A 22988-nucleotide genomic window follows, 5' to 3' on the forward strand; every position below is an offset into this window, starting at 1 on the left:
ATGACAATCTCCGTAACGTTCGATGTCCTCTTGGCTCCACGTCTTGTCGACGGGGTCTAAGACCCATTGGGCAAAATCGTCTATCGTCTTTGGTCCCCGAAAGATTTTTTCACGTCCTCCAGGAATCTTGCTGCAGTGAGGGCAATGACTGAAGATAGGTTCTTGAATGCACTTCTCGCACGCTCGATGAGCCACGCAGAAATTAGGGATGTGAATGCCAGTCTCTTGCATGCATTCGAAATCGAAAAAGATGAAATTGCCTTTCTTCTTGTGACCGTCCTCTTTCTCTGGTGGGGGTTGGTATTTTTGCACGTAACATTGGTGTTCCAAGTCCACGATGTGGTGACAAATGTGACATTTTTTCTTTCCTCGACATACGTGTGCCTTGGCATTGTTGGTAAGTATGCCTTGTCCACACGTAGAGCACAATCTCAGGAGTTGACAAGCACATTTCTTCTGTGAACCTTGTGTTTTCAAATGTTGTTGGTAACAGGTAGGGCTGACAAACGTGCGCAGACAAGTGGAACAAGGCACTGGTTCTTCGCTCAGACAGGGTGGAGAGGCCAAACATCCTGAGCATTTCCATCCACAATGTTTGTGTTGCTCTCGATTATTATAACCATAGTCACATTTCTCACAGTAATAACCGTATCCCAGGAATCCGGTGATACTGGTAATGGTATCGAAATGGTCATCGTGATGATAAACATGAATGTATTTTCCGTCCTTAAAATCTTGGCCTCGAAACAATAGAGGCCCGCGCATTTCTTGAGGGTGCACTTTCAAGGTGTAGCGTGGAGCTAGGGCATCTTGCAATTTTTGCATCTCAGGAATGCCACAGGGTGTGTCTTTGGGCAGTCCGGCTTGTTGTAACAGGAGTTCTGCTTCGTTTCGTTGTTTGGCTCGGTCGGAACGTTGAATAGTGTCCCAGGTTCTTTTCCATTCTACCGTGTCGTTCTTGTTGGCATAGGTTCGTCCCACCACGATGGCACGGGCTAAACACATCTGGTCTTGAGGGTTGTTAATTCGGACGAGACTCTTTTTGGTGTTGCGAAGGTCGTCCACCAATAACATCTTCTTGCGTCCTGTCCCTTGAGGAGGAGAGACGTGGGTCATGTCCAGTGTGGCTTTACCATCGGTGATGTCAAACTGATCATTAGATTGTTGTACGTGTTGAATCTTGTCCATGACTTTGGAAGCAGTCAATTCTGCAGGGGTGCTAAACTCGATCCAAACAGGGGATTTCAAACCGTCGTGTTGTATGGAAAGTCTCAAGCGATCGTCTTCTTTGGGTTGACATTGTCGCTTGAGTGCAGTGAGCAAAGAATCCCACACCTCGGTGATGAACACTTCTGCTTTCTCTAACGGCACTTCAGCCTTGAAATCTTTAAACTTCACCGTGTATTTGTAAGCCGTAGTTCTAAATTTTCTAGAGGAGCGCTTTTCCGTCTCTCGAATGGAATAATACTTTTCAGGGTTGACTAAGGGTGATGAACTTGGTTTAGAGGGTTGGGATTCTGGTTCACTCATGTCCTCTTCAAAATCACTGGCATGAATTTGTGCCAAGATTTCAGCCCTGGTACGAGGCGATAGATCACGTTTCTGCCTCTTACTTTCTTCTTCTTCTTTCTTCTCGAATGAATGGGATCGTTTCATCTTGAAAGCAAAAAGTCAAATGACTCAAGTTCAAACACCATAAACTACTTTATAGTCATAGCAGACCAGCGTATATAAAAGGGTGTGTGTCTTGTCCTTTCACTATTCATTTCACTCTCAAGCCGAGCACAACGATGGAAGAGACTAACCAGATGGAACGTTTCGTCAGAGCTTTGCGAGGGGTCATTAGAAAATTCTCTTCAGACCAGCCTACGGACTACTCTCCTTCCTTTAGAGATAAAAGTCAAGATACTTGCTATATCTGTCAGAAGAAAGGGCATTGGTCTTCAGAGTGTCCAGACCGTCAAAAAAGAAAAAAAACAGGGGATAAAAAAGACAAAAGTCAAGATACCTGTTATTATTGTAAAGAAAAAGGACATTGGTCTCCAGATTGCCCCAAAAAGAAACAAGAGGAGTCAGAAGAAAAGAGGAATTCTTCAGAAGAAGAGAGGGATTCTTCAGAGGAAGAAGAGGAAGAAAAAAGACAATTCTATTTAAATGAGGCAAAGAAACAGGAGAAGAAAAGAAGAAGGGAAGAAAGCGAGGAGAAAGAAGAAGAGGAAAAGAGTGTGACAGTGAAGAAATTCAAAAAACAGAGAGACTAAAGAAGGAGAAATCAATGAACTTTTTATTAAAGTGTTGTGTTGTGAATTGTGAATTGGATTGTAAAAAATGGAGAAAAGAATAAATGAATGATATAAGGTAAGAGTCTTTGAGTTATGATTTTAAAATAAGAAGCTACACTCACGCACTCATACACAGACACGTACTATAAGGGTAACATGGGTGAGTTTTTTTTTTTTGAGTTATTGGCAAATTGAAATTGTATTTCTTTTCGAGAAATGTGGGTGGCCCTGAAAAGGGCCTTTTTTCTTTATGGTGCAGGGGTGAGTTTAAGCAATCAATTTTAACTGCCTTAAGCCTTTGCCACGGCCAAGGCCTACTTCTGGACTGCGTAATGATGATAATGATTGAGTTGAAATCACTAAGGGTGGTACGGTAGGCTTAGTCACAGGGTTGACGTGTTTGGCTCGGGAAGGTCGTATTCTCTTCGGTCGTGATAAAGAAGTCTGATACATTTGTTTCAGACTTCTTAACTCCGCTAAAATGTCCAACAGTACCGTGACCGTTTGATTTTCACCCTCTTGTTTCTTTGCTGCTACTTCTTCTTGCTGTTGTTTTTTTCTTACCTCTTCTTCTTGCTGTTGCTGTTGCTGTAGGAGAAAAGCCTGTTCCGCTTCCTTTTGTCGTTGTATAAATTTCTCCAATTCTTCTTTCTGTCTCTGTCTAAAATTCTCCACTTGCGGTAATGAAGAAGGTAACGAAGGTTCCGGAACAAATTCTTGCGAGGTGAGAAAATCCACAAAGTCCCAATTCACCTCTTCTGAAAGTAAGTCAGGGTTCCCTTGGGCGGTCTCCCCTGCTGGTGCACCCCACTGGATCGTTTTCTGAGTTTCCGTCATGTTGAATCACTGTCGCATAGATTGACTGCACACAAGCGCTAGCGAATCTATATTGACTACGTGACGTCACAGACTGCTCTCTTCGGATTGGATGCGGGCTGACTGAATTCTGTAACGCGTGTTCGGATTGGTGAATGAACTCAATCCGTTTCAATCCTTTCTGTCCCTATAAATAAGCGCCGTTCACTGCATTGATTCACCTATTCTCGGAGCCTCAACATGTGGACCGACGTTGAATCTTCAACCCTTGTGTCAACGATGATGTTCAGGACGGACATGCTCATGTATGTCCGATCCAAGTGGACCGTTGTCTACAGGACCAACAGCAGCCTGTGGATAAGAAGAGTCTATATAGAGAGACAAGGTTGCCTCAAGAGGACTCTGATGTATGGCCCTGCTGTAAGACGAAGTTTGAGGAAAAGAAGATGTCGCAAATGTCCTTTATGTTAAGGGAATATTAACATAAACCAAAGGCCCTTTTCAGGGCCAGCCATATTTCTCGAAAAGAGATAGTCTTTGAATTGCCTACCCCTTTTTTTAAAAAAAATTTTTAAAAAAAATCCCATGTTAAATTCCCCTTGGCCGTAGAGTGTCCCACGATTTATTCCCATGTTAAATTCCCCTTGTCCGTAAAGTGTCCCACGATTTATTCCCATGTTAATTCCCCTTGTCCGTAATCTGACCCACGATTTTTCGCCATGTTAAATTTCCATTGTCCGTAAAGTGTCCCAGGGGTGTTTTGACTGGAATTTCCATTGTCCGTAAAGTATCCCACCTTACTACTTTTAGCCAATAAGATGCAAGATAATAATAATAATAATACTGCTACTACTATTCCATTTCATGAAAACGACACAATTAGTGAGACCAACACTACTAATAAACAGGGGGAAAAAAGAAACGATCAGAATTTTCTTAAAGCTCATGCACACTTCACTGATTCGGAACTTGATTTTACTCTCTCTCTCTCTCTCTCACACACACACACACACACACACACACACACTGACACAGTGGACAAAAGAGATATGTATACATACTCAGAAGAACTTCAAACACGTTGTAGTTCAAGAAGGTACTTTTGGCAACCATGCTTAAACTCTTCAATGTTGCTTTCAAGTTAGCCGTTAGTGAATGGCTTGTCTTGAGGGAAAAAAATCTGACTTTGCTGTATGGGAGAAAAATAAATTGTTGGTTTTCAATGATCTTAAATTATAGGAAGTGGAGACAATAATCAGTGTGAAGTTTTCATTGAGATATTCAAGAGACAAGCTATGGACGGATTTGAACACTTAAATAAATTTGTGGTTGGTAATTCTATTTTCGATAGTGCGCCAAAAACGGACGCATGGTCATGCCCTAAGGTCACTTGGCCCTTGGTCTGGCGACCTAATAATGTGTTTGATCCATATAATTTACCCATCAGCGAAAATGATACAATTTTGTTTGGTCCAGGTGACAGCGATAAATGGTTACTATATTTACAACAATAAATTTTTTTAATGCATTACGTCAATGTTGCAGCTATAACGATTTATGGTGCAAAAAGGAGGGCACTAACCTGTGATCTAGGTATACAAGACTACTTTTGAAACTGGTCCCCGTGTCAATAGACATTTAAAGCTTTTAATCTCAACTTCAAATCTGGAATGTAGCAGTCCGAAATGATAAAATCCTACTCAATCAAATTACTAGATTCCATATTTGAAGTTAGAGATAAAATTAAACTTTTTAGTGAAATAAGGACCACCTTAGCTGCTTTTCAGAAAGTGACGGGATCGAACAGGATTGGCTCTCGTCTCTTAATAAGTAGATAAATCAGCCCCACATTTGTAATGATAATGACAGTCGATTTATATATTGATATTGCCTAGTCAATAAAACCTGCAAACATTTGCATACCATCTTGTCTACTCATATCGGTGTATATTTTATACACTTACCGGTAAGCTGCGCAGCTATTGAGCAACCGTTGCCTGAAGGGTTCTTTTGGCGATATGTACATAATATTTCCGAATCAAATCATATGTCTTTCGACTTGTAAATCTAAGTGGAAGAGCACAGCCCTCTGTCATGTGGCCATTTTGAATTTCGTGCTAGATATGGCTATTACCAAATACAGGAAAATGTATAAACTGTACGAATGTGTGTTCCGGAAATGTTTGCATGCAGCAAAATTTTACATTTAAAAACAAACAACAACAGGTGACATCAGACCCACATCTGTATTAATACAGATTTGGGGCGTTGATTTATCGTACTAGTCTCCTAATGGCTTTTTATTAATATAAAATAAGATAAGATTGGTATGGTCGGCATGATTGAAAACAGCAAATCAACATGTTTAATATACCGGACACGTCATTTGAGTAGCATATTATCCATACAAATGTGAAGTATTGAGTAAAATGTTTAATATACTGGACACATCTTTTCAGTAGTATCAAACATATAAATGTAAAGCGTATAGTAAAATATTTAATATACTGGACACGTCATTGATTAGTAGCATCCATACAAATGTGAAGTATATAGTAAAATGGTTAATACATTTGACACGTGTTTTGAGTAGTGTTTGAGTAGTGAGCTAGACAGTAAAATATTGAATATATCGGATACTTAAGGATTTAAACTGAATATACGTTCGAGATGGTGGCATAGTACTTGATTTAAATACTCATTTTATGGCCAAAGCTGTTATGATTGTACTTTTATTAGTTTTGCTTACCCTCACGTGTGTGTGTACCCCCCCCCCCCCCGCCGGTCGATTTAAAAAATAACAAGCTTAATGGACATAAAAATGCACAAAAAGCTTAGTTACTGCATTCATTCGTCGATTAGTTCCAACCAGATTGTCACCAGGGGTTCGCTAATACTTTAAAATTATCGAATTTTAAATATAAATAAAACGTAAATTCCAAACAAACGATAAATATTCGATATGAATACAAAAGAAAATCGAATAAAAATGGAAAATATTGTATATAATTGAAAAAATCTAAATGTGAATGAAAAGTATATCATAAAAAAAATAATTATCGAATACTACTGAGGAATACTACATATAACTCGTAAATATTTAATATAAATGTAAAATGTCGAATGTTAATGCAATTGCTGTTAATGGCAAAATATATAGGTGCAGTGAAGGGTGTTAAATTAAGGTACAAAAATACAAATTAACCTAGTATATGTCAAATTTCAATGTTTTGAATATTGTTATGCTCCATCTGCACTGAGTTTTCATGTATGTCTGCCCATCCAGGATCCGAATACCCTATCACGTGATCACGTTACGTAGTGCTTCATAATAACTTATGAGGTTTCTCTGAAGTATGCTATATGTCTAAGGCATGATGCCCCCAGTGCTATACATCACTATAAGCTGCCACACTGCATACATCGTAGCGATATGAAAAATTGTTAAAGCTAGGTTAAAAATCCAAATCACACACACACACACACACACACACACACGGAGACGAAATAGGAAAATGGGATGGGGGGCATCTCAGAAGATTAAAGCAAGTATTTGCATGACTTGCTATACAATCCTAGTCCAAATTTTCTTTCTATATTTCAGCTTTTATTCCAATACAACTTTAAATTTTCAATGCCTGTATTAGCAATGCGCTGAGAGTGTTGCTAAACTTTCTGTGTTTTTTATTTTCCCCTGTACAAGCTTCATGCATGAAACGTACCAAATGGACAGTATGGAACATAAATAATTCTCAAGCAACAGCCAAAATATGGATATATAATATACGTAACATTATTTCTCTCACCCCACCTCCTTTAAAAAAAGTTCCGTGACAACGTTTCGCACACACATCTTTCTTGTCTCTTGGTTCTACTCGAACAGACGCAAAACCGGATGAAAGAGACGAAGCTGGTATTGAAGTCAAATTTTTACTTTGTATGCATTGTTAATGCTGGTCTGCGAATCTGGACGATTCAGAATTATCAAACACTTCAATATTTTTTATCCTTTTGGTTTGAAGCATTTTGTAATTGTGCAAAAGAATATAATAACTGTTGTGTTTTGGAAATACCGCCACAGAAAATGGGGAGGGGGAAAATGGTCGCAAATCAACTTAATTTGATTGCATGTTGGCTACAGTATAGCAACGCATATGTTCTACAGAGAACATGTGTCGACTGTACCTAAAACGCTTAAAATTTAAATACAGATACACAGTTATGGAACGTCTCAGTTTTGAGTACGTCCTCAAATTGCGATAGGTTGTGTTTCGACCACGTTATTTACTTCAGTGGCACCTAGCGGACAAAACCAACTTCCGGTTTCGGAAAAATGTACCAAGAGTTTCCTTTTCTCAACAACTATTTTTTACTGCTCGAATGATATACAAATAATAAAGGAGACTGCATTTTAAAACTTAGTCCTTGGTGTTAAGGGCAGTGAACAATTCAGTACAGATTGTTGGGGTTGTAGTCCTACAATGTAAGACATAGCACATGTTTTTGTTTTAGTGCTATGTCTTACTATCCAAATAATGGCCTGGTATAGCGCGTTCCGATGTCAACGACATCTCACACACTTGGCAGCCTACCGGTATACGACACTCTTCAACTAATTTATGTGTAATATATTTACTGTGCTGTCTTTATCCTTGCGGAATGACAGTATGATATTAGCAAATGGACACATTTTCATGTTACGTTGACATACATTTGAATTTGTTGCAATGCGATGTTAGTCGAAGTATGCCAAAGTAAGTTCAAGTAGTTTTCAGTTGGGGATATGTTTTTTGAATCAAACGAACCATTGCTTACAGTTCCAATAGGCATAATATATTTTTAATCGTTTGGTTAAAGAATAATATGTCAACTTAACCCAATTTTGGCATTTCAGGCTTTCATCACGTTCCAGACAACTGAAATGTAGGCTAACAAAATTTGAAAACAGGTCCATTTCTTTTATGAGAATTTGAATTTATTAGAGAAAAGACATCAGAGTAAGTAAAGCCTTACTAAAACATGACTTTATAGAAAAGTGTCGTTATTTTACTTGTCAGTTGTGTAAAATATTCCACAAAATATGACTTTCATAACGATGTTAGTTGACATCAAAACACGCTACACAGTGCCATTAGTTAATAATAATAAACTATCTTTAATGAGGATAACACATTTGGTCGTGGCTGACCCATCTGCCATGTGGTCCTCAGTTTTTGCAATTGGCTATGTTAAAAAAAAATTAAAAAATTTAAAACAAATTAAGAAAGAAGAAAAAATACACAAAATAAAAATAGAAGACCATGCACATAACCAGGTATCATTGCACACTTATTTGTACATATTTAACATCAATGACTATGTGTGACTATACTGGGAAACATACAAATATGAACAATATTTAATACACAGGTACATACATTTCAGCATAAGTCTTTTATATATATATATATATATATATATATATATATATATATATATATATATATATATATATATATATATATAGAATAAGATCTGGATATATCATTTATGGATATGATTATAAAGTTTTATATTCAGAGCTTTTAATATGTCATTCCAGCTGGTCTAAAAAGAATTTCTTTAATGATATTTTAAAAGAAGCAAGGGAAGTTGAATTATGTATCCTCATTGGTAAGGAATTCCATACAGTAGGTGCTGGTACAGTAAATGAGCTTTTGTAATGATTGGTTTTCGACCAAGGAATCTGGAGATCGTTGTTAGTCGTCGATCGGAGATTACGCTCAGTATTCGATGATCTTAGTTTAATTATGTTAGAGATATAATGTGGAGAAAGACCGTTTAAAAAATTGTATGTCATGATTCCTTTAAAATAAAGAATACGTTTTTGTATAGGTAGCCATTGCAGACATGAAAACAAAACATTTGAGGGAGTCATAACAGGAAGTTTCATTATTATTCAGGCTGCCCTTTTCTGGAGTCTGTCAATTCTGGATAGATTATAATTTGATGTGTTTCCCCATATGGTTCAGCCATAATCTATCAGTGGTAGTATATAACCCGAAAAATAAATTTCAAGTGATTGTGAAGGTAGAAATTTCGAAAGCAATATTAACAGAGTTATTATTTTGACTACCATTGTGCATAGGTGATTGATATGCACATTCCAGCTGAGGTGTTGATCAATGTAGATACCAAGAAGTTTTTGATGTTTGACAATAGATATGTCTAAGCCATTTTGAGTTAGAAGTAAATAAATGTTAGTAGATAGACGCTGCCGTGTTCTAATTGTCATACATTTCATTTTAGAGATGTTAATATGCATTTTGTTTTGATGACACCAAACTGATATATTGTTGAGGTCGATTTGAAGTTTATTTTTAATGGAGTCTAGAGATTTACCAGATAAATGCAATGTAGAATCGTCCGCGAAAAGATCTGTGTTAGTGTGCACTGGATACAAGGCTAAGTCATTGATAAATAGTAGAAAAAGAAGAGGCCCTAATATAGATCCTTGAGGAACACCACTTAAGATATGACTTGGTTTATATATATATTTACCCGTGCAAACAACCTGGTGTCTGTTTGTGAGATACGACGTGAAACAGGCAACTGAGTTTGGAGAAAACTTGTTGGCTGAAAGTTTTTTAATGAGCACCGAATGGTCAACCAAATCGAATGCTTTTTTAAAATCAATGAAGATTGCACCAGTAAGTTCGCCTGATTCTACTGCTAGTAGCCATTGGTCTGTAAGTTTTGTCATTGCAGTTTGACATGAATGATTCTTTCGAAAACCTGATTGTTGTCAGTGGATGGGTTGGCTGTAAGACCTTGACACCCACAACATAAATATCAGTGTCGAGGTCTTACATGCAGGACTAGGTGGGGTTGTTACTCTAATTTTGAAGAGATGGCTGATTTTAAGATAGTCCTACAATGTAAGATGTTATTATTGTTTTTGTGCAATGTATTGCTGCCTATATAACAGCATTGTGTACTGTGTTCCTATGTTGACTGACATTGGAACAAGAAACCAAATTTTCAGGAATATCTCACAAACCTGGCAGCACATCTTAAAGCTTTTTCACAAATTAAAGTAGTATTGACTTACGCAGACTTTACCTACACTGACATCTTTTTTCTCTCGATAAATTCAAATTCTCACTCAAGCAAATGGACACGTCTTAAAATTTTGTTGATTTACATTTCACTTGGTTGGAATGCGATGGAATCTGTGAATGCCAAAATCTTTCAAAAGAATGAGAAATATCTTGAATGAAATGAAGCTGTGTAAACACTTTCTTCAATATTGGTGTAATTTTATTTGTTTCCTTAGAAAAAACTTTCTTCAGTCCAATCTGATTTTGGTATTTCTGGGTTCCATCACATTCCAGCAAGATGTACAGAACATGAAACTGCATCCATTTGCTACTGTCAGATTTTTATTCCATCAGGATAAAAATAGCAAGTTAGCATGTAGGTCTCAGAAATGCTTGATCATGCATATTTGGGATGCAGAAAATCAGTTACCCAGGAGTCCTCCATACGCATGCAACAGCCGGGTGGCAAATTCAATGGCTTGTCAGTCTTGCTTCAACTACCTACTGAGTGGGAAAATGTGTTGATCAATTGATCATTTTAGTTGTGCTGATATTTACATTGACAGGATTCAGTGGCTGAAAGGCCCCCAGATGTACATGTTATCATCATGAGAGTACATCAAAGGGACATGACGCAATGGCTGGGCAGCAAGTTCAAAGAGTTTGACTAGCTGCTGAGTGGTGGGAAAATGTGCTGATATTTACAGTGACTGAATTCAGAGGCAAAAAGACCCAGAGATGTACATGTGGTCATTATAAGAGTACATCAAGAGAACAACTTCAGCTTTCATTATCTTGTTCATTTCATTGTATAGCTGAATAAGTAGTGCATATGTCTTCAAAAACAAAACATGTCAAGACGTAGACTAAATGCTGTTTGCAAATTCTAATACGTATTTTGGGGTTCAAGGGCAAATTGATGAAGATTGTAATGAGATTCCGAAGAGTGCAAAAGTTGCTAGAACTGATAGTTTACATGGAACAGTAGCCAGGTGTAAGAAAGTATGATGCCTGGCTTAGTGTTTGGAATAAGGCCTTTCCATGAAATGACAAAATTCAGTCAAACTCTAATGGACAAGCAAGAGCTATATGTCGATGTGTAAAGAATTTGGAAAATTAAACTCAGTGACAACTACTGGTTCTTTTCATCTGGCCATTTAGCCACTTAAGGTATGCCCAATATGCTTATGAGAGGGGACTGCAACTTTTGCAGGTGGGACTCCTTTTTTTTACCAAAATAGGAGCCAGGGACTCCTAGTTGTAAAATCCTAGTGAGACCTCTGTAAGTATAATCATTTAGACTTAAATTTGTGAAAGAGTGTTTATATTGGTTGTCAAGTGGGTGAGATATTCCTGTAAATTTGACATCTCTTCCTCCTGTCAGTCGACTTGGGAACATACTAAAAAAAGGCCATTATTTAGGCATTAAGATATAACACAAAAACAAAAATATCATGTCATATGTCTTAAGTTGTAGGACCATGGCTAAGAATGATAACAATAGTGTTGTCCCATTTCCTTTGTCTAAGTATCCTGCAACATGCAGCAGTAAGTGTGAAAGAATATCTTAGAGTAAATATTTATATACCTTTTCTTTCTTCGCACAGTAAATACAACAATATTATTGTAATTGCAAGGTAATAAAAGTGCTTAATCAACTTCCCTTAATCAAAGTGGTTCTTTGGGGGATTGTTTTTTATTTTACCTTCTAAAAGTTCACAATACTGGAACTTATAAGATTTATAAAATTGTACATGTACGTAAGGGCAGATGCACATGTGTCTTCGTGTTTGTCCTGGTTTCTTTGTTATGGATAAAACATTTGCGTAACTATTCATACATAACATACTGAAATGCATAAAATAGCAGACATGGCGCCATTGTAGCCAGTATGTGAACTAAACCCATCTTTCTAACCAAATCAACACAGACTTGTGAGTGCATCTGTTTTTGGAAGGAAAGGTTTCTGTAATGTAACCGCTTTATATAGCTTCATCACAACAGTCCATTGCTAGGATTGCAAATTTATGGTTTTGTTATTTGTTTACATACCTACAGTAATTTTAGGCACTGGTTGAATTGCTTCTGGTTTTTTCTTATTTTCACAAATATGAGTCCTGTCAGAAAACGATCAATGACCTTACAGCAGTGCTTCTCACAAATTCGACAACATAGCATTGTCCCATATGTTTCTGGCCAACATAATTGTATTTTAAAGCTAAATCTTCAGTAACATAATACCTAGGCTTTGCTTTCTATGAATTGTATATTTTTCTGAATATATTTGCCCATTGGTTTACAAAAACAGACAATCTCTTAAACTGGTACTTCCCAGACACAGTGTTTCAACCAAATTTTATGATGAAATAGTATACAAGAGGCAGCTAAAATATCCAGATCACTGATTCTGTTCTTAAAACACAATTGCTATTTACACACTATTGTTAAATTTTCAAAACACAAGTTTGTATGTTTTTATCATCAAAAGGTAATGTGCAGAAATTGGGCAGTTATAGTTACCAACTTACTTGGGAGAGGGACAATGGTCAATCAGCTATCAAAACACATGCCTGTGAATGTGCAAGAGTTTGTCAGCCTATAATTGATATCAATACTAGCTACTTGATGGTTTCATGAATACATTTTGCAACAACACAACACTAGAACTAACCTGGCTAAAGTGAGGGGGCATCTTAAAAACTATGGTCTGTCATTGTACCTATAAAAAATCACAGGGCAAAGTCGTTTTCACTTTCCAAACAAGGTGAAGTTTACATTTTTGGCGACTTAGTCTCCCACTTCGCCTGGTAAGATTAATTTGTATATTAATCTTTATTTTTGCTAGCAACACAATCTACATACCAGACTATGCTATGTTTATTATAATAAGACAGTCACATGTCTGACATGAAAGTCATTGACAGTTCTGAAATAATTAAGTGTTCCAAAAATAGGTCCATCAAACAACACTATTGCTATATTTTAAATATGAAAAGAAAAAAATTGTACGAATTGAATGCCCAAAATATACGATAGCCTGACACAAAGGGACCCTCTAATTTCAGATCAGGCTTCTAAGAATAGTGCCCAGAGGACTTGTGGGAAAAAATCTAATCTGCCTGAGAAAACAAGAATTGTGCTGACAAAATGGGTGATTTTATTTTCAAGGCTAGTAATTATTGATATTTCTCCCCATGAAGACCATATACCCTTATACTGTACTTGTGTCACAAGCTATAAACTTTGTGTACCAAGCTTGTGACTTATGAATGGAAAACAGATTTCCATGGTTACCTATAATTAGTACTCACTTGGCTTTAACGTGCATGGAATTCTACTAGCAGTACCACAAAACTATGGTTGTTAAGGCTGTCGTCCACAGTACCTTTTCATAGTTGGAAACTTCCAATTTTGAAAATCAAGATTTTTTTTTATATTATGAAAGAAATAATACAATTTTTTTTATAGAAAATTGTAATGTTACTTGTTCTATCCATGCTTTTCAGAAACCAGCCATAATGACTATAGTGGGGATTGGAACTGTTTCTACAGTTATTGCACAGGTGCAAATGATGTGTTACTGTGTAATCAGATTAAGGCTATCGTGTGCACAACAAGCTGTTAATTGTTTACCTTATTGCTGTCTTCCGGAGAGTTCAGGCCTAATGCAGGATTTGTTTAGGTGTTATATGTAATAAAGTTATCAAAGGTGGTCCATGGCGACTTTGGAGTTTTTCATTGAAATTCTGCCATCATTTAGCAGAGGTGAGATAAAAAGGAGAGACTGACCCAAAAATGTGATTGTGTTTATTTCTGTTACAAATAATAGTAAAAAAAAAACCAACATAGGGCCCTTTTGAACACAAGGAATTAGGGCTTGTGGAATTGGAGTCAAGACTTGTGATTTTTACCAGCCTGTGTCTGAAAACAATTTTTTAGCACTTATCCTCTCAAAATGTTTCACATAAAGCAACATTTTCCTCCAGGTCCTGATATAAACTATTTTCCAGTTCCTCCAGTGCTCAGAATCTGTCAGACACCAGCCAGAGTTCTCAGCAGATTTCAAAACTGAAGAGTCATTTGACCCTTGACACCAAAATCTCAAGTCAAAACTGAAATCTCAGGAGTTGTATGAGTCATAGCTGAGATTGTTCCATATTTGTAGAGCAAACTGATGCTCACAATTTCTTACAACTTACCAACTTTAATTTCATTTGGATTCTGACCAATGGAATGATCATCACTGACAGTTGTTTCCGTGACTGAGACAGAAAAAGAAATATACTTCTTTGATGTGGATGTGTCACAGTTAAAGAAAAAATTCACCTGTATCAATGGAATCAGCAGTTACCAACTCTTTGAACTAAATGGATTTAAATATATTGTAATGATCTCACTTCATTACATTTTAGAAATATATCAAGGGCTTTTATATTCACTGATCTCATAGCTTAGTGCAGTTGTGAAACAACTGCATTGGTACCACTGGATATATTTACCAAGTCAGTGTCTACAAGGGACAGCTTATTATTCATGCTGTACTAATTGTTTTTAACCAATGAAATGCAGAGAACAGAAGGCAGGAAAATGGGTATTATTACATTACAACTGTCACTCAAGAACTACAAAATAAAAATGCAGCATTTTTGATATGCAGGTTTCTATCAGGCAAATTAAATAACACCTTTTTTTAATAGGTCTGAAGAACAACTTATTATATGACTTGTAAACTTGAAAAATAAGAAAACTGCTCAGACTAGTGGTCATTATATACATTTTATATTGGACTACTACAAAAAAATGACTAGTGGTCATTATATACATTTTATATTGGACTACAACAAAAAGAATGAATAGTGGTCATTATATACATTTTATATTGGACTACAACAAAAAGAATGACTAGTGGTCATTATATACATTTTGGACTACAACAAAAAGAATGACTAGCGGTCATTATATACATTTTATATTGGACTACAACAAAAAGAATGACTAGCGGTCATTATATACATTTTATATTGGATTACAACAAAAAGAATGACTAGCGGTCATTATATACATTTTATATTGGACTACAACAAAAAGAATGACTAGCGGTCATTACATACATTTTATATTGGACTACAACAAAAAGAATGACTAGCGGTCATTATATACATTTTATATTGGATTACAACAAAAAGAATGACTAGCGGTCATTATATACATTTTATATTGGACTACAACAAAAAGAATGACTAGCGGTCATTACATATATTTTATATTGGACTACAACAAAAAGAATGACTAGCAGTCATTATATACATTTTATATTGGACTACAACAAAAAGAATGACTAGTGGTCATTATTTACATTTTATATTGGACTACAACAAAAAGAATGATCAGGAGAATTGAATACAGGTTCAAGTGATATGTGTACATGGTCAGTTCATATGTTCAGAAATAGCTAGTATGTCTTCATGATCAATACAATACAATAGAAAGATTTTCTTAAGGTAAGCCATATATAAACTAGTCTTTGTAAAATAAATATCCCACATTTGTATCCCCTGACTCCATACTGTATTCCTATGGCTATGTCTCTGGCAGGCAAGGATAGGCCCAGTGGCCAGTGTCATTTACATTTATCTGAATTTGTATTTGTATGCTCTGTATATGTTGTGTTAGGATTTAAAAAGTTAATAAGTTAGGCCCCCCCCCCCAAATATGTTTCCTATTGTACTGGTTTTAAAATTGGGGTACGGTATGTATTTATCTCGTTAAACATTATATATATGTATTATAATAATTAGTGTATATAATATACTAAGTGCTTCAAATACTGGGCTGACTGGCTCAATTAGATGCACAAGTCAATTTCATAATTTAAAAAAAAAATGTAAGCATTATATATAAAATAATGATTGGTATATATATTATGTACTAAGTACTTCAAGTGTTGGGCTAAACCAGCTCAGTTAGATGCATAAGTCAATTTCGGAATTTGTTTTGCAAAAAATTACCAGGAGGGGGGAGGATATGTGTGTGTGCTAGGGTTGGCATTGAAAAACAAGGACAGTTGGCCAATTGGAAATGCACATACTTTTGGGGTTTTTTGCCTCATATATTTGTCTGCAGGGCAGACCATTCTGGTATGTGTTAAACATGAGTGTATTTATACCTTGTTTTCATATACACATTTATAACTCTATTGATTAAGTACTTGATGCAATTTTATGTAAAACCAACCCTGTTGAGGGAGGGAGAAGCATGACTATGGACTACACCCAATTGTATGCCAGAGTTTTTCTCTCTTCAATGTTGTAAAGGCTTTTGTGCAACTTGATGAATGTACTTGCATGCACAGTGGCATGTAAGACAACTAAAAATCTAAACAAAACTACATAACTTATGGTGCACTGAGTGGCCAAGTGGTCTAAAGCGTTTGCCATTATGGATCACTGCCATCTCACCTCTGTCTGCATGGGTTCAAGTCTCGGGTTCGGCCAATATGGGTATGTGAGAAAGCTTGCCAGTAGCTTCTCATGGGTTTTCACGGGTTCTTCCTCCACCATTTATACTTGCTGCCATGTATAGCCTATCTTGTGTTGAAAAATGGCATTAAACCCTACAACAGCAACAGCATAATTTCATATTTAATTCTTTTTTTCTTTCAGGTATTTTTGTTTTCATGTATTAGCTACTTGGTTTAGGCCATCAAGATGGATGTCTATTTGCTCACCATATATGCCACCCTAGAGCAGGAGGAGGCAATCAAGGAACTCTTCCGTAGAATGAATTGGGACTTCAAAAAAAAAGTGGATGGTAATAAATGTAACATTTTGTGTTGATATTAATTGAATTATGTTTATGGAATATGTAAAGTCTGACCTGTTTTTCAATCAGTTGCTTACAAAATCTATGTGTGTACGAAGGTTAAGTAAAAGAAAAAATATCCATTTCTACATGAATCAGTACAATATTTACTTTATAAGGACCACTTGTTCATAATGAGTGCTTCCAACATGTTCCTTTTGTAGTGTCTGATTAGAAGTTTACTGTTCTATATAGTACACAGATATCATTGGTTTGGATGGTTAGCTTAAGTACTCAGGATAGTGTGAACCTGCATGAAAATCACAGCTGATTCCCTTTCAATTTTTGAATTCTTCAACTGTACTGTTGGGTACATGTGCACTAAAATTTTAGCTGGATTGTGCAGTGACCCATATTAAGGTAAGGATAATAAAGTGGGATCAAAACTTTGCAAATGAAATGAACTGAGGTCAAGGAAACTTGGTTGCTATTAGATTGTTAACATCCTCATAAATTCCAGACACTAGCAAAAACTTATAAATGAATTTGCAATGCTGCTGCATACCACCACATTGTTTTCATTTGTGTCTAACAGCCCTACTCCATTGGGAAGTAATAGAAATTCTAAAACCGGTTTGCACATTGACAGACAGTCCTTAGTCATATCCTGAGATTTAAATTTCAGTTTCTGTTCTAGAACTGAAGATTTAGGGGCATACATTTCCCTCTTTTTTTGAAAAAAGGAGATGTTTAGTGTAATGGGAGGGATTTATTGAAGTGAGCAATGGTACAGCTTGCAAATATGTATGCTTCTTGTGCATTTAATTTAACACTTGACATAAGTTTTGAGAAATTAGCATCAATCTGACAAAAACACATCCTAGAATAGACCCAGAAGTCAATCTTGAATGGTATAAGAAGATATGTTTGGCATTACATATATATTCTCTGAAAAATATAAGGGTAATAATGCCGTAAGATCCAAGTAAACTAAACACCTTTCATCTGAGGAGATTAGTTTATTTATATGATATTCAGGTACCATGAGTCATGTTCATACCCCACTGTAACCACTGTTATGATATTGTTTTGCACATGTTGTTTTCTGACGAAATTGTACCTGGGTTTGAATATGAACAAGTAAATGTAATACAGCAGTTTTCTAAATCATTTAGTTAAGTTGCTGTAATTTATATATGTATACTTTTTATAATTATATACTAATGTTCATCCCGTTTTACAGATGGAGGAATTAGGGGTAGGACAGCAGATACAGACATTTATGCTGTTCCCTACAAATTCATATCAGTAAGTACATTGTTGCACATCGTTATTGACTACCTATGGTAGTTCTTTGTGAAACAGAATTTGCAACGTTTCACTTTCAGATTAGGTTCAAAGTTGTTATCAGTGGCTGTATCACTTGGATTACCTCTGCAAGGGCACCTGCATGGCAATTCTATAAAAAAAATACAATTGCAGAAATATGGCCCTTTCTTATTGAATTTTATCTTCATTTTGGGGTCTCTCTTTGTAAGCCATTTACAACCCTTATTTGCCATGATCTCATTTGGTATTGATCTGTAATGGGATTGATAATGTTCTTCTACAGATTTTCACAAACTGTTGGAGAGTGGGTGAGTGTAAAATAAATGGGTTGATTAACCAGCATATTTATTTTCTTTATTTTTGGGTCTCACTAGGTAAGCCATTATTCATCATTAGCCATTTTCATCATCTCATTTGGTATTAATAATGTAGTTTAATTTTAGATTTTCACAAACTGTTGGAGAATGAGTGTGTGAAAATAAATTGGTGAATTAACCAGAGGAAGTGTTTGTCCTGCAAATATTTAATTTATGCATTTTTTTCACCCTCTTACAAACATAAAAATATATACATGTTGATGATGGCATAGTAATGTATGGCAGTGTTAGAATTTTATCCGACCTGTTGCTTGCAAATACATGGCTCTTGCCTAATATTATTTAGTGCTAGATCAGTTTTTGAGACCAATTTCACCCACAAAATTAGATCATAATATGAAACCTATGCATGGTAGTCAGAAGTGTGTGTGTGCATATTAAAGCACAATCAAGTGTTACATCCAATCTGCATAGGATGGGGAGTTTTATTTGGTAAGAATTATATGAAATCTAAGATGAAAAAAACATGCAGTTATTATTCTTATTTTCAGAACAATGTTCCAGTAGGCAATGTTTACATAAAGCAGTCAAATATTGCACAGCTTCCCTGTTGTGAGTGCAACCCATCAATGGAAAATCCCTGCTCCTTTGAATCGAGCTGTTATAACCGGTTGATGTGGTATGAGTGTCATGCAGCGACTTGTCCAGCAGGAAAGAAATGTCAAAACCAAAACTTCAAAAACAAGGAATATCCACCACAGGAACCATTTCAGACAGTTAACCGAGGGTTGGGTCTTAGAACTCTTGTGGATATAAAAAGGGTAAAGTTTGTCAAAATGTTTATATTGATTCTTACTGTTTAAGTATGATTTAAATTATCTGTAACAGGGATGGTGCTGGCTTTAAAAAAGTTGTCACCAAAATAATTGCCAACCTCAATATTTTGTCCCTAATTTTCAAAAAAAATGTTGCCATTTTCATAATACAGTACTATCTGTTTATCTCAACATCCTCAGGACCACGGTAATATTGTTGACATAAGCGGATGTTTAGATAAGTATGGGGAGGTTTCAAAGTAAATTGAAATTACACATGCAAGTGATATTTTTTAAGAGATGACACTGTTGTCAATGACTAGGATTTACACAGAGCAAATAAAAATAGAAATTTTAATTAAATGAAGACAACTAGGCTGAAATACACTTGTATATTGACAACTTACATTTGTGTAGTACACTCCACAATATGTTAAATAATATACATACATATGGAAAATCCATGAATTCGAGTATTCGATCACATGTTAGAAAATTTGTAAGCAGGAACTTTTTTGTTGCAAACAGGAAACTTTCAAGGCACAATAAATATGTTACAATCACTACGATAAATGTAACAATGTTTTTTTTTTTTAATTTAAGTTTGCTGCTGACTTTCTTTGATCAGAGGTCTTCGGCTTGCTTTGATGAAGGTTCATGCGTTATTGAAGGTCCAAACAAATGCCCGTTATTGCTGAGGCAACATGAAAAAATTGTTAAACATTGACGGAGATAGAATTTTTTCATTTGCTTAATATATATTCAGAACGATCAATGCTTCAAACATAATCAGTTTTCTTTGAAAATTCAGCAGAAATATTTTTTCTGATACATTTTTCAAAAAGGAGCAAAATTGTCTTCATCTGGTAGATTGTAGTCTTTCCTGTTCCCGATTTCAGAGGTGGTCAATTGTAGCTAGTCAGGTAGCATGACTTTGGGTTATATTACAGCACAGAGTACTAAGGCCAGACATCAGCATAAACGGATTATGATATAACAGTGCCATGTTAGGGTGGTTTGTTAATATAAACAAAGGATTTGTTTATATAACAATAGATTCCAGTGCAATTTTATAACCAAGTTTTGTGGCTTCCTGTCATGGTGCCTTTGAGTTTCTCAACTCCAAACCCAAGACTATGTATACAGCTTTTAACAGCCAAAAATGTTGTTGCCAAAAAGATTGCCAGATGGCATAATTTGTTGCCAATATGGAAAACAAATTGCAATTTGCAACATTGGTGAAGCCCAGTATGATCCCTGCTTTAATGTCATAATACACTCCATCCATCTCCCCATCTGAGTGGAATTCACAGAACTCTGGAATTGTTCCCGACCTATTGGAGTTGGGTAGAGACATAGATATGGGTCCTGTCAGTCCATCTGTCACACTCTCTGGGTTATAATTAAAAATCATTATAAATATCTACAATAAAAAAAACAGATGGGAGAAAAAGCACAAGATACTTTTAAACAAATTTTCGAGAAAACTCTTAGATAAACTATGATTGAAAGAAAAGAATTCTACAATAAAAGATTTTTAAGTACATTTCAACATTTTCAGAGAGAAATATTAAGCAGTAGAGAGATTTAAATGAACACTAAAAGCTAGAACTGGGAAATATTTTATGCCCCCAAGAATCAAATCAAACTCTTAATTTTGCATGACATAATAAATGATTAGAATAGTACTTAATATTCAACTTTAGATATGACCCAAGTTGAAGCAAACAGAGGAAGATGGATCAAGAGATGATAAAATGAACAACTCCATGATTTTCAGTCAACTCTATAACTTTCACAAATGCGTTTTTCAAATACATTATACCCAGATATACTCCCATTTCTTATACACTGTTCTGGATCTCATTGAGCTACAGGTCCTTGGGCCAGTATTACCCATGTCTGTTACCTTTCATCATGGGGTGATGATGTGTGCATGTATTATTTTTTTTCCTTTGGTCATTTCAATCCCAACTCTGCCAGCATCATGTGTATGGCTTCTTATCTCAAGACAGTGAGGTAAGCACTTACAAATCACCAAATACTTTCTTGCTGAGTTTTTCATGGTTAATTTAACTAATTGTTCCCACTTAATGAATCTTGGAAAATAAGTGTAGAGTGTACCTGATGCTTGTGCCCATGCTGCAGCCTGCAACACAACACTTTCTCATGCAGGAGTGCTAAACATGTAAATGAAATGATCAGCACTTTGTACTATATTATGTGTTCATCTCACTATATCATAGTTCATTATGATTACGGAAACGGTTGAAAGCCATGTTTTAAACCAGTACCATTTTCAAAATGCATGTACAAATTGGAGAATGTCTTACAAATGGCTCAATAAATATATGGGTGAGAGTGGTTGTCATTTTGTCTGTCTCAAAAACATGTTTTACAGCTGTAACATGATTTTTGCCTCAGTTCTATTTTTTGTATAAATGTGATGCATAAGTGCATATGTAAATAATTTGAATAAATCAAACATTAATAAAAATCTAAATGTAGATACACATAATGACTACAGAAGACACATTTAGTCAAATAATGTTAACAGCAAAAGAAATTACTCTTATATTTCGTTTACACATAGTGTGAAACCTGTCCCTTTGGGGTTTTTTTTATTGATTGCAGTATTAAAAAGATTATTCAGTCAACAAAGATTAATACTATTTAGTGGTAATTACTGTTTCTTGAACTGCTTCTAATCACACCAGTCAGTGCTCTACAAATAGGAGTAGTTACTATGCACATACATACTTTGGGAATCACATAGGTACTGTGAAACACTTTAAAATCTTTGGGTTCCAATTTCTGTGGGTAAGCTAGACCATGAATTTAAAGTCACAACAAGATATCTACCAAGCCAACATTTACCCCTGCATGTTATATGCAATGGAAAGGAATCACCGTCTTCTTTCTTTGTTTTAATAGCATGGCTGTCTTTAGTGCTTTGAATGTGAAATATACATTAGGATAAGTATATGAATGATGAAGATAAATGAAACGGGTTAATTACAATTTAAATTGAATGCAAACTTTGATGAGCATGAAAACGTGTAAGGTTGTAATGAATTAACATGATGTTTAGTAATGCAGATTTACTCACTGCTTATGCTTTAGTTATTATTCCCATCTATATATGCATTTTTCCACATATCAGCTATCGGTAAAATAAACAATCAGCAGTTTTTATTTGAGTCAGGTCTCTCCATAGTGCTTCTTTGTTTTGTATGCAGATGAGCCACTTAGCATGAAATGATTTTCAGGTCAACCAATAAACTATATCATTGCAGTTTTACATATTTTATAACAATATCTTCAACACCAGCCATAATAACATGTGCATTAATTATACATGCACTGTCAGACAACAAGGTTATGGTCACCCACCTGGAAGGGGTTGCCAAATGGCAATTTGGCAGGATTATTTCGAGTAAAAAAAGGGGATTGCAATCATTTGCATTGCTCAGGCACACAATCCCTAATTGTTGAGAAGTTGATGCTTTGATATCTGTCTTTAAGAACATATGAGTACATACTTACTTA

General features: G+C 35.7%; 1 protein-coding gene across 1 annotated transcript in view; it reads left to right on the forward strand.

Moving 5' to 3' along the window:
- Positions 1-6972: 6972 nt before the first annotated feature.
- Positions 6973-22988, forward strand: part of LOC149795606 (uncharacterized) — a 61959-nt gene continuing 45943 nt past the window's right edge. The window contains exons 1-4 of the mRNA XM_089965429.1: positions 6973-7011; positions 16840-16987; positions 18222-18286; positions 19176-19445. Coding sequence (XP_089821555.1) covers positions 16885-16987; positions 18222-18286; positions 19176-19445 — 438 coding nt within the window. The 5' untranslated portion in view covers positions 6973-7011; positions 16840-16884. The remainder of the gene's footprint in view (positions 7012-16839; positions 16988-18221; positions 18287-19175; positions 19446-22988) is intronic.

This window comes from Sinohyriopsis cumingii, chromosome 7 (genome assembly GCF_028554795.1).
Source record: "Sinohyriopsis cumingii isolate HCF-2022 chromosome 7, ASM2855479v2, whole genome shotgun sequence".
Classification (NCBI taxonomy): domain Eukaryota; kingdom Metazoa; phylum Mollusca; class Bivalvia; order Unionida; family Unionidae; genus Sinohyriopsis; species Sinohyriopsis cumingii.